This window comes from Lemur catta, chromosome 2, assembly GCF_020740605.2.
Source record: "Lemur catta isolate mLemCat1 chromosome 2, mLemCat1.pri, whole genome shotgun sequence".
Lineage (NCBI taxonomy): Eukaryota > Metazoa > Chordata > Mammalia > Primates > Lemuridae > Lemur > Lemur catta.
In genome coordinates this window covers 54,784,560-54,796,636 of record NC_059129.1, presented here as the reverse complement: position 1 = coordinate 54,796,636, position 12,077 = coordinate 54,784,560, and the positions used below count along the sequence as shown (strand labels likewise).

At 38.9% G+C, this 12,077-nt stretch overlaps 1 protein-coding gene across 1 annotated transcript in view; it reads left to right on the top strand.

Moving 5' to 3' along the window:
* LOC123632914 (24-hydroxycholesterol 7-alpha-hydroxylase) overlaps window positions 1-4,894 on the top strand; it is an 88,763-nt gene extending 83,869 nt beyond the window's left edge. The window contains exons 11-12 of the mRNA XM_045543676.1: window positions 999-1,086; window positions 4,003-4,894. Of these exons, the coding sequence (XP_045399632.1) occupies window positions 999-1,086; window positions 4,003-4,074 (160 nt within the window). The 3' untranslated portion in view covers window positions 4,075-4,894. The remainder of the gene's footprint in view (window positions 1-998; window positions 1,087-4,002) is intronic.
* The last annotated feature ends 7,183 nt before the right edge of the window (window positions 4,895-12,077 follow it).

The window sequence follows — 12,077 nt, the reverse complement described above, 5'->3', positions numbered from 1 at the left end:
CAGGCAGGACTGTCCAATAGAGCTTTCTGTGATCATGGAAATGTTTTAAATATGCACTGTCTAATGTGGTAGCCAGGAACTACATATGACTATTAAGCACTTGAAATATAGCTAGTGCAACTTTTTATTTTGTTTAATTTATTTAATTAAATAGCCACAGTATTGGAAAGCATAGTTCTAAAACTTAGGGAAGAACTTTCATTTATTGAGTGCTTTCACTGGCTAAGCATTTTACGTACATTTTAAAGCAATTTAATCATCATAACTACCCTGTGGAGTGATGGTATTAATAAAGAACAGTATGTTCTTATTCTGTCCTTTTAATAGTAAAAGATTATATTACAAAGAAGCATATTGTGAGACAAAGTAACAAATGTGAGAAGTCATGTTTGTTCAGTCTGCTTGTCAGAATGGGGCTTTAATTGCACAAAGTCCCTGACGGAGTGACAATGTGCATCTCTCTGGAGGGATGCTTTGAAGAAGAAAAAGGATAGAGCCCACATCCCCTACATCTCTTTACCCAAGTAACTATATTCTTAAAAGAATATAACAGATAAATGACCCTGGTCCTTGCCTTTTCTTACACATAAGATACTGTCTGCCAAGGTTAGTGATTATGCCCTTGCAAACTTAACCAGATATACTCTTATACCTAAACCTTGATGTGATTCTGCTTTAATGTATTTTCTGAGCAGATGTGATGTGATTTTGCACAAACTGAACCTCCACCACTGGTATAAAATGTGAGCTGAAATACTATTTTAGAAGAGTCTGACAGAACTTCTCTGAAAGACTCCTCTTGGGCTGGAGCCTTGGTCTATGGTCCTCAGTAAGACTTCTGAATAAAACTAACTTTAATTCTTTGAAAGCTTGACTTTTTTTTTCATTCAGTCGGCCGTATATTTGCTCTGAAATATGTACACTTTCTAGATATTCTCTGTGGGTAGATATTTATACATCTTTCGCAATCAAGTAACAATTATATATTTTTCTTTCAGGTGGTTTGCTCTGTTAGAGGTTCAAATATGTATTATCTTAATGCTTTATAAATATGACTGTAGTCTTCTGGACCCATTACCAAAACAGGCAAGTATTTTCAGAATTTTGAATTTCATGATGACTTTCAAATTTGACATAAACTCTAGCCCCTTGGTTTCAATTACTAGAGATGAGCTAACTGATTTCTTCACTTAGGCCTGATCTCAACAGGTGCCTTAGATAGAACCAGATTGAGAAGATATTTGGTCCCCTGAATTCAGGATCTAATCTATGTGCCCCATTACCACCTGGCCAAGATCTAATAGCAGTGTTTCCACCACTCCCAATGTTAGGAGCTCCTCAATGAATTTACTAGTTTGGACCCTTTTCCCTGGGTTAAATAAATGTGGCCTTGACTTTGGCCTTGTTTCCTTAGAAAGGAATGTTTGTAGGTCCAAAAGTGAACCATCGGTTTTGAATGCAAGTCATAGCCTTTGGTCCATTTGGAAAGCAAGCAATGGTGTGGAAGAAAACTAATCCAACAATAAAAACAGTGAACAGAAATGAAGAGGCTTTATTCCTACCTCTGACCACTGAATATTCCAATAATTTAATTCCTCTGTAGGTCTGTTCTACTAGACCAGTGGCTCTCAAACTGACATAAGCATAAGGGTCAGCGGGGGACTTGGTAGAACACAGACTGCTGGGCCCCATCTGTAGACTTCCTGATCCAGTAGGAACTGGGGAGGGCTTTTGAATTTGCATTTCTAACAAGTTCCAGGTGCTGCTGCTGCTGCTGTTAGTCTGGGTGCAACACTTTGAGGACCACTGTTGTGAGAAATAAGGGGAAGTTCAATTTAATTCCAAATGTTCATAAGTAATTTTGAAAACTTGATAAAAAGTGTTATTAATATTAAAACTGAGGCTAAAGCTCAGAAATTAAGCATTGCGATCTCAGGGCTACTCATACAGCATTTTATGCTTTAATTTACTCTTGATATAATAAGGCTAATGAACGGAGGGTTAAATAAAACTCTTGGGTGACATTTCAATAGAAATTATGTAAGTGTGTTAGTGACAGAAAATATTATGTTACCCACAAATATGCACATTTCAGCACTTTCCCTTAATTTCTTTTGCACTTCTGAGTGCAAGTAATTATCACTGATGAAGAGCTCTCAGAACTCACAATGAAAGGGAACACAAAACACCCTTCACAAAGGTTTTTGGCTTATTGTTGGCAAAGTAAACATTAAGGCCAGACTGTGTAGAACCAAATACTAGTTCCTGGTCCACCAAATTAGATGCCACGATTTTACCCCCGACTGACTCAACATGCTACTATTCTCCCACCAGCAGGAGGTCACAGGGATGCCTTTTCAGATTAGAAGGATGATATTTGTCAAAACTGTGGAGATCAGTAATTTTGACCAACTCCTTTGGCAAGATTTTTCCTAGTACTTTCTTCCTAAGAATTCTATTAACTGTATTTAATTACTGATACTATGTTATATACATCTTATATATGTTTTCACACTACTAAGAACATTTTTTTAAAAAAATGTTATCTCAGTTTGTAAAAAAAACACAAGTGAATTCCTATGATCTCAGCATTTTATTTCACAATTCTTCTAGGAAGAGATCAGTTGAGATTATTTAATTATTGGGCTTATTTTAATAAATTGTGAAATGAAGTGATCAAAAAATACATGAAATCACCTTCAAATAAACAGACTTCTCTAGGAAATTGAGGTGATGGGTTGTCAAGGCGTGTTCTGAGAAATCAGTGAACTTGGAAACCAACTCCCCCAAAGGAAGTGACTTGCTGTGGTAGAAACAATTAAATCCTAGAATCCACAATTTTAATTTTGCAACAGCCCAGTGTCTTATTTTACCTCAAAGCGTCTTTAAGAAATTAATTTGGTGTCAGTTCTTTCCCATTATGAATCAAACAGTAAATCAAACAGTACAGAAATACTATTAATCTTTTAAGGATTGGTGATTGGGCAGTTCTGATGCTGGCAGTGGAGACTGTTCCATTTTGAGCATTCATGAAAAAACTTCAATTCTCTTGGAAACGCAAGCACATTTTGGTTAACATAGTGGGTTTTTATTTGGTTGGTTGGTTGGTTTTGTTTCATTTTACCTTTTGGGGGATTATGGATTCTTAGAAAATCTCACAAAACTTATAGATCCCCTCTCTAGAAAAGTAAGTATTTCTACACAAAATTGTGGATGCAATTTTGTTGGGATTACGGGAACCCTGCAACTTATTCTAACAACTCTCCTAAGAATCTCCTTGCTAGGGAGCCTATTCCGTGCCCTGTTGCATTCAAACCTGAAAACAGACTGATGATCTAAGTTGGATCCACCTCCTCTGTCCGCATTCCTTCTCTCCCTCCAACCTTCAAGATTGACAGAACAGACTGCTTGTCTTTTTCAAGCCCCCAAGCCTCAAAAATCTTTGTATTTACAATACACTAACCTCCCCTCATCCCCACACAGATTCATCCCTCATTCCTAACTCGGGAGAAAAAAAAAATCAGAACATTTGGAACCCACAAAATAACCTTTTGGAAAGTCCTGGTCATACGTGCACTTTAACAATGGTTCATATACTAACTCCACGTAGTTTTTAAATACCTATATTATGTGGCATAGAGATCTCACTCAGCAATTATAAATGAATTGTCACAGCTTTGGGGCCAGAAATGTGGAAAGAGCCTTATTTGTGCTATCTTTTTTAAGCCAGAAGGTGGAAAGCAGGCCCATAGCCTTGAGGCGTGTGAAGCTGTAAAGAGATTGTTATTAAAATAAGAGACTTTTCTCCTTTTCTCCTCCTTGAATTGAAGGCTAAACTTGATGCTTGACATTGTGAAATTCATTGATACAAACACTTGCCAACCTTAAAAACTTGAACTCTGTACCTCTTAGAGAAAATTACAATTGAATAAACCTTAGGTCTATTAACTGTTGGCGTATGTCTCTTAATTTCTATATTTCTTGTGCATTTTTTGTTTTTAGAGTTCTCTCCATTTGGTGGGTGTCCCCCAGCCAGAAGGGCAATGCCGAATTGAATATAAACAGAGAATATGACGTCTGCTGGGCCTCAACAGGGCCAGGGCCTTCTGGAGGAGTGACGTCACCCCCACCCGCTAAGCTGGCAGCGCCTAGGCCTGTGCCCTGCTAAAACATGCTGCTTCACTTTCCTTTAGGACTTAAAGAAAATGTTCAAATGCTGCAGTATTTGGTGTCTTCAACAGTATACCAGAATCTGATATCACTCTCAGTGACAGAGAGACCTGAATATGTGCTTTATAGAAAATGTTTAATTGATTTAAAAAAAGCATTTTTGAAGAAATTGGGTTTTATGCATAAATATATTAAAACTTTAAATAGAAATAATGTCATTTGGGTGAAAATCTTAGTACACTAAATTCACTGCGAAGGCAACATACTTAAATTTCTATTTTGAAAAGACAAAGTCTTCGATTCTAAAAAAAATTATTAAATAATGAAATGATTTCTAGAGATTTTCTATTTTTCTCATTATGATTCTCAACTACCATTTGGAATTCTTAAGCTAAAATAATTCTTTATTGTAAACATGTCTGATGCTAAAAATATGAATGCTAAAAGTGTAAATAAAATGATAGTTTCTGAGACCTGTGAGGATAAAGATCATGTCTTACACTCATTTCTGCATCCCATTATGCCCAGGGTAGCACCTTCTATACAACGCATATTCAATAAATGCATGTTGATTGATATATTGATTTGTATTTTAATTAAGGTGCAAGCAGTCATTTGACTCAAGGTGTTTGCAGTTATAATTGGCAGAGATAATATTTGTGCTAATGTATAGAAATACAATATAATGATGTCCCCAGGAAAATAAACGCAGTGGAATCCATTACTTAAGACTCATAATGTGAAATATTTACCATGAAACCTAGAAGAGAAATCCTATCATGTTCAGGGGAAACATGACACTAATAACAGAGTCAACAGTGATGTCATGATTTATCCTCCAATGATCAATAAAATGTCGCTTGCCTCTCTCAGTTCACAGTAAGTAAGCTTTGTAGTGCATGTTGTTCCTCTCTGGCGTGTTTGCTTCCCTGTGCTAGAATTATCCCATGGGGTTGATAATGATTGCTTAGTCATCCATTTCCTACCAACAAGCACATGACTCCCTGGGAGAAAATTAAATACTTTGAGGTGCATTAACTCTTCCAAACTACTGTAGTGATTCTGAAGCTCAGCTCGCAGCTCATCACTTAGCTTAGCAGGCTCAGGGATCTGGAATCTGAGGGGCTGCAGAAGCAGTGTACAAGTACACGACTGCTCTGAGAGTCGCAGATCATAACCTGGCCGGTTCTACTAAATATGGTAGGTGTGTTCTGCAGGAAGGCTTGTCCTCCCACACAGCCAAGATCCAGAGTGAAGTGCTCTATTTGCCTATCATGTCCACTTCAGCTAAATTTGCAGTCACTCAGAGCTAGTGTTCATCTGTTTATTCTTGCTTAGTAAGGATGAATGTTGGCTGAAAATTTTATGCACATTAAAAAAGAATGCAGACACAGGAGATCTGCAGAGCTTTGAAATAATGAATAGTTAAGAAAAATATACTTGGAGGTCCCGTATTTCTTTTTATTTCCCTAGCCTGGGGGTTTATATTATATGCAAATATACATTCAGAATACATTCTCAACTATTAACTGGGATTTTCCTAAAAGCAGAGCCTGAGACAGGACTTGTGTGCAGAAAGTTTATTTGGGAGGTTTTACCAGGCAGCAGAAGTAAGGGATTAGGGAAAGAATAAGCCAGTGTTAGGGGTATGTTATTGAGGAAGGTGTTGTAGCACTGGGGGATCAATTTCCCCTTGATCACCTGAGCAGCATATATAGTGCCCCCCATAATTATCCACCTGAAGGGTAAGAAGTAGGAGCAGTTACGGGCTGGCTCCTGTTCCCCACTCATTGATGATTACCCCTGGGGAGGTTAACTCACATCCAAGCTACACTTGTGTGTGAACTGAGCAAATGTTCATGGTGTCAGAGAAGCTCTAGGGCAGTCAGTGTGAATGAGTCTGAGCTTTCACTGAATTGTTGAATTCTGTGAAATCAGAGTTAGGCTGAGGGTCAATCCTATTTCCAACCCTGTGTTCCCAAACCTGTGTATTCTAGCTCTTGGGGCATCCTAGCTAATGGGGACAATGCTGGCCATCACAATGACAATGAAATTTCAACACGAGTTTTGGAAGGGACATTCACATGATAGCAGATACATAATGCATCCTGTAGAACAGAATCCCAACCCCACAGATATCCCTAAGAGAGCACTTTAGCTGCTGCCAGACGACATGGTAATGTCAATGAGCTCATATTCATGGCTCATTATTGAACTTTTTTTCTCAGAACACCCGTGTTCTGAGATGAGGTGAGAAAAAGCCCATGTTGGAAGAGCAGGCATTTTGTAAAACCTCTCATAGTGTTGTCGTGGAAAGCCCTGCAATTAGGACCCAATTTGTTATATATGCTGACATGACCTCTGAAGCCGAGAGGGCTTCAAGTGACATGACAACAAGCTCCCCTCCTTGCTCTGCTCCCACACATAAGGTCCCCTGGCCAAACAGCTCTGCTTTTCAAGGAAACCAGGCACAGTTTCTGCTTTGTCTCTCAGTAATGGGTTTCAGTTCTCTGCCAGCTCATGGGATTATTCAAACAAGCTAGTCACATCCTCAAGTGGAAACCAGAGGTCATCCTATCCTTTTGATACTACCAAGCCTGTTCCCTACCCCCTGGTTGTTCACTCTGTTCCTGAGTGAAACTCCTATGTGGCTCTATGTGACATGTGATGTCCTTCCGGGGCTGTGAGTGTATATGATTAATAATCTGCCATCTGTCTCATCTATCCTGCGTCAGGTATTGTGAGTTCAGCCATCTCCATAACATAAAGCCACAATCCCTCCCTCACCAAAGAGGTGAATAAGAGGTGATTAAAATTTTTGTTGACAGAAGCACTGTAGGCAGTAAAAGCAAACATACTTCAGAAGTAGCTATTAATTCCAGAAAAGATAAATTGCTGCTCTCTTCAGTGTAGAAGAGTTCCAAGTGGCTCACCCTTCCCTTGAAAGATGGTATCATATTTAGAGCTCATCATTGCTCTCTGCTCCCTGAAGCTCATGCGTTTAGCAGTGGCAGTGGCCACATCAGCTTTGGTAAGAGCATAGCCTGCATGTCTTTGATCATGGACACAGCATTCATGGGTTCCCTGAGGAAGCAGTGGAGCGGTAGTAGAGAGAGGCAGGCTGATAACTACTGGGTGCATCATCCTGTCCTGGTTGTTGCGAACACTCCTTGCAGTGGCTGATCTCTGCTGGACGTTAATGTGAGAGATAAAGCTCCACATACTTTGTGCTCACTCCCATAAGTCCCTCCACATCTTTGTCTCTGATATTTCAAATTTCTTCCTTCCAGGCCCTTGACCAAACAACCAAGCCATTTGTCACTGCCCAAGAGTCCATGTATATTCACACCTCCACACAAAGCAGATGGCCAAGTGTACTGTTCAAAACTCTGTCCAGTGGGGACTTTCCCCTCACCACTGTCCTTTGGGAGCACTCTTGAATGTAGCCGAGTGGAGTAGAAGTCCGTTTTCAGCTTGCTCCAACATACTAAGCTAACTTATATGTCAACCCAAGATTTTTCCTCCTCTGTCATCTGGTCACACCCAACAGGTCAAAGGTGTAAATTGAGAGCGATGTGTCAGTATAACAGGGGTGACCTGTTTCTGTAACTTACTGATGCCTTCTGGACATGCTCAGACCTGATCCCAAATGTACTATTTTTGTTGTATGATCCTGGGGACTTAAACATCCATCCATAGGCCCACTGTCACCCATGGCCATAGTGCTTGAAGTGGAATCAGAGCTCAAAGATGCCACCAGTAAGCTGGCCATGGGAATACTCCCACTTGCAGATGTTGATCTTCAAGGCTATGTCCTTGTAGGGTGGTTCTGCATGGAGGCACAACATGGCAAAGTCCTTGTTTGGACAGACCTCAAGGAAGTACTCTGATGTTAACTGCTCATCAAGGTCCAGGTAGAAGCTGTTGAAATTGTAGCCCTGCACAATCTTGGGTGAGAGGTTGTCAATGGTGTAGTACATCTGGTTGTACATTTTCCACTTAAAGCCTGTGTTAACATAGTTGAGTGACAGACTTGTAGTTGCAAAAGCAGTATGCTGAAGAGGGCTCAGCAGGAAAGAGATAGAGACAGGGAACATACTCTGAACAGGTTTGCCTATGAATGGGAGAAAAGAGAGAATGATGTTTGGGAGGGAATGTAGGAGGACTTCTCTTTCCTTCCTCACTTTCTTCCTTCTTTCCTTCCTTCCTTCATTCCTTCCTTCTTTCCTCCCTTCTTTTGCTTGCTTTCTTCTTTCTTTCTTTCTTTCTCTTTCTTTCTTTCTTTCTTTCTTTCTTTCTTTCTTTCTTTCTTTCTTTCTTTCTTTCTTCTTCTCTTTCTTCTCTTTCTTTCTTTCTTTCATACAGAAGAGACATCATCATGTTTCGATGTTCATGGGAATAAGCCTGTTGAGAGAGAGAGCGATATTCTAATAACAGGCAAGATATAAGATAATTTTTTGTGCAAGATCTCTCAGATGGGAAGTATTGGGAATGAGAGCCCAAATACAGGAATTCATTATAGATAGGAGGTGGGAAAGCTACATCTTTCATCCTTAAAGAAGCAAGGAGAAAGGAATCAGAGTAGGTGCAATAACAGAAAATTCTTATTTGTTGTGTTTTATTTGCCCTGTGAAGAGGACAGTAACTTTTTTTTTTTCCTGACAGTGAGGAAATAAAGAAGTGGGGTCAGTAGTGAGGAGAAAGGGGATACTTTGTAAGGACATATCATTATGAAAAGAGGAAAAAAATCTTATCAGGAAAATAATTATAGGTAGCACTGAGAACACAGCTGAGGTTGGAGACCAACAATTTTTAAGGACTCTCTATCAGTCCTAATAGACGAACTATACTTCAGTAACAACTCCTGAGCATCAGTAACTTAAAACAATGCAGAGTTGTTTCTTTCTATGCCACATATCTATCTCAGGTTGGAAAGAGCTCTGTTCTAGGTGTTGTCCCTCATGGATGGAGGCTGATCCAGCCTCCACCATTTAGACCATCACCAGCCAAAATAAATCACACAGTGCTGCCAACTTCATGGGGGTGGTGAAATGTCTCAAAGCAGGAGAACCAGAATACCTGTGAACTGAACTAAAAGCTACATCATAGTTTTGTGTTTGAATTCTCTAGGACATTTCATCAATCTGTAGTAAAGGTGGAAATGTTGGTTAATGCAAATTGTGATTTTGACCATTGGATTGGATAAATACGTGGCAAGAGAGATAAATGTTGTTGAAGATAAACTATGAAGTATCAGGTGGAAAGGGAAGGAAGTGAAGGGAGAAGGTCTGATAAGAAGAAATAGTCAGTTCTCTTGATGCTTAAAAGTAAGTGTAGTGGGAATAAATGAGTGAGAGAGCTGGGAGGGTAGAAGGCTGTGGCCAGAAGATAAACTGTCTCAATTTAAAAGTTCAGAGGACAAACAGGGATGAGATGATAACGTTCAAGGTGGGAGTAAGAGGGATGGCTGCAGTGGTGGTTAGGTGAAGAGAATGAAATTATGATTGTAGTTTTGATTATATTTTAATACAAATGTGAGATCACCTATCTGCAGAACATTTTTGCGGAGATAAGTCATAGTGGCACTTGTAGTAGTAGAAGTTAACCCTCCTTCTCCTTATCCAATGGAAAGAAATTGGCATATATTATTTAATTTTTACTTATCCGCCTGAAACAGAAAAGAATTTATGTGTTTACTGGACAGAATTGCAGAAGTCATTGGCAGTGCCATTGGAATTAAAGCAAAAAAATGGGGAAGGAAGGGCCATTAAAATTTAAATTAGGAAGTCACCTGCAAAAACTTAAGTGTAAGCGTTAAGTCAGAGCTTGCACTGATTTAGAGGCTGATGAGGAAAATTGCAGAGGATGTAAACAAATGGAAAAATGTATCATGCTCATGGATTGGCAGAATCAACATTGTTAAAATGTCCCTACTACCCAAAATGATTTACAGATTCAATGCAATCCCCATCAAAATACCAATGTCATATTTCACACATCTAGAAAAAATAATTCTACACTTCGTTTGGAACCAGAAAAGAGCCTGAATAGCCAAAGCAAACTTAAGCAAAAGGAACAAACCTGGAGGCATCACTTTACCAGGCTTTAAGCTATACTACAAGGCTATAGTAACCAAAACAGCATGATACTGGCACAAAAATGGAGACATAGACCAATGAAATAGAAAAGCGAACCCAGGTATAAAATCATCCATATATTGCCATCTGATCTTTGGCAAACTAGATAGCAATATACACCGGGGAAAAGAATCCCTACTCAATACATGGTGCTGGGAAAATTGGATAGCCACATGTAGAAGATTGAAACAGGATTTATATCTCTCACCATTCACTAAAATTAATTCAAGATGGATAATCTTGACATGAAACCATAAGAATTCTCAAAGAGAATGTTGGAAAAACTCTTTTAGATATAGACCAAGGCAAAGAATTTATGAAGAAGACCCCAAGGACAATCACAGGAACAACAAAAATAAAATGGGACTTGATTAAATTAAAAAGCTTCTGCACAACCAAGGAAACAATCAACAGAGCAAACAGACAACCTACAGAATAGGAGAAAATATTCACATGCTATACATCTCAGAAAGGGCTAATAACCAGAGTATACAAAGAACTTAAGCAAATTAGCAAGCAAAAAATCAAAGAACCCTGTTAAAAAGTGGGCAAAACGCTTTTCAAAAGAAGATAGACTGATGGCAAATAAACATATGAAAAAATGCTCAATGTCACTAATAATCAGAGAAATGCAAATCAAAACCATAATGAGATACCACCTAACTCCAGTGAGAATGGCTTTTATCAAACAGTTCCAAAACAATACATCCTGGTGTGGATGTGGAGAGAAAGGAATACTTAAACATTATTGGTGTGACTGCAAACTAGTGCAACCCCTATGGAGAATAGTATGGAGGTTTCTCAAAGAACTAAAAGTAGACCTACCATTTGATCCAGAAATCCCACTACTGAGTATTTACCCAAAGGGAAACAAGTCATTTTATCAAAAAGACACTTGCACTCGAATGTTTATTGCAGCACAACTCACAATTGCAAAGATGTGGAATCAAGCCCATCAATACATGAGTGTATTAACAAAATGTGGTATATTTATACCATGGAGTACTACTCACCAAAAGATGAATTAATACCTTTTGCAAAAATCTGGATGGAACTGGAGACCATTCTCCTAAGTGAAGTATTGCAAGAATGGAAAAACAAACACCACATGTACTCACTATTAAACTGGAACTAACTGATCAGCACTCATGCACACATGGAAGTAAAACTCAACAGAAATCATGCAGGTAGAGGAGGGGGAAGGAGGTGATTGGGTGAAATTATACCTAATGAGTACAATGTACACAATCTAAGTGATGGACATATTTATGACTTTGACTCAAGCAGTACAAAAGCAATTCATGCATCCAAAACATTTGTACCCCTATAATATTCTGAAAGAAAATAAGCTAAAACACTTGATGAAAACAGGGTCGCATGTTAAAAAAAATGAATTGTCCACAGTTGCTTAACTTTTTAAGTGGAGTTCTGGCTAAGTATTTTGCTACAGTGGAGGACCCTGGACAGCACTGGCAAATGACATCAAAGTGAGACTTCCGCTACCAGGGCCCCACCACAGCTCTTAACAAAGCAGTCCAGGAGCCTGTTATCATCTCTGTGAGTACTGAGACTGGATGTGGACCACAACGCCCAGCTTTCACCAGCACAATATCTTTTGTTTTTAAAGAGTTTTTTGGTGCAAATGTCTCCATATTTCTCCATTGATATTGGGTTTGAGTAATTAAAATTAATTAAAAATTAAAACTGTGTTGTTAGTTTTAAAACCTTATTTTTTGGCATTTTAATAAGTGGCCACAGGGTACAGCTTGT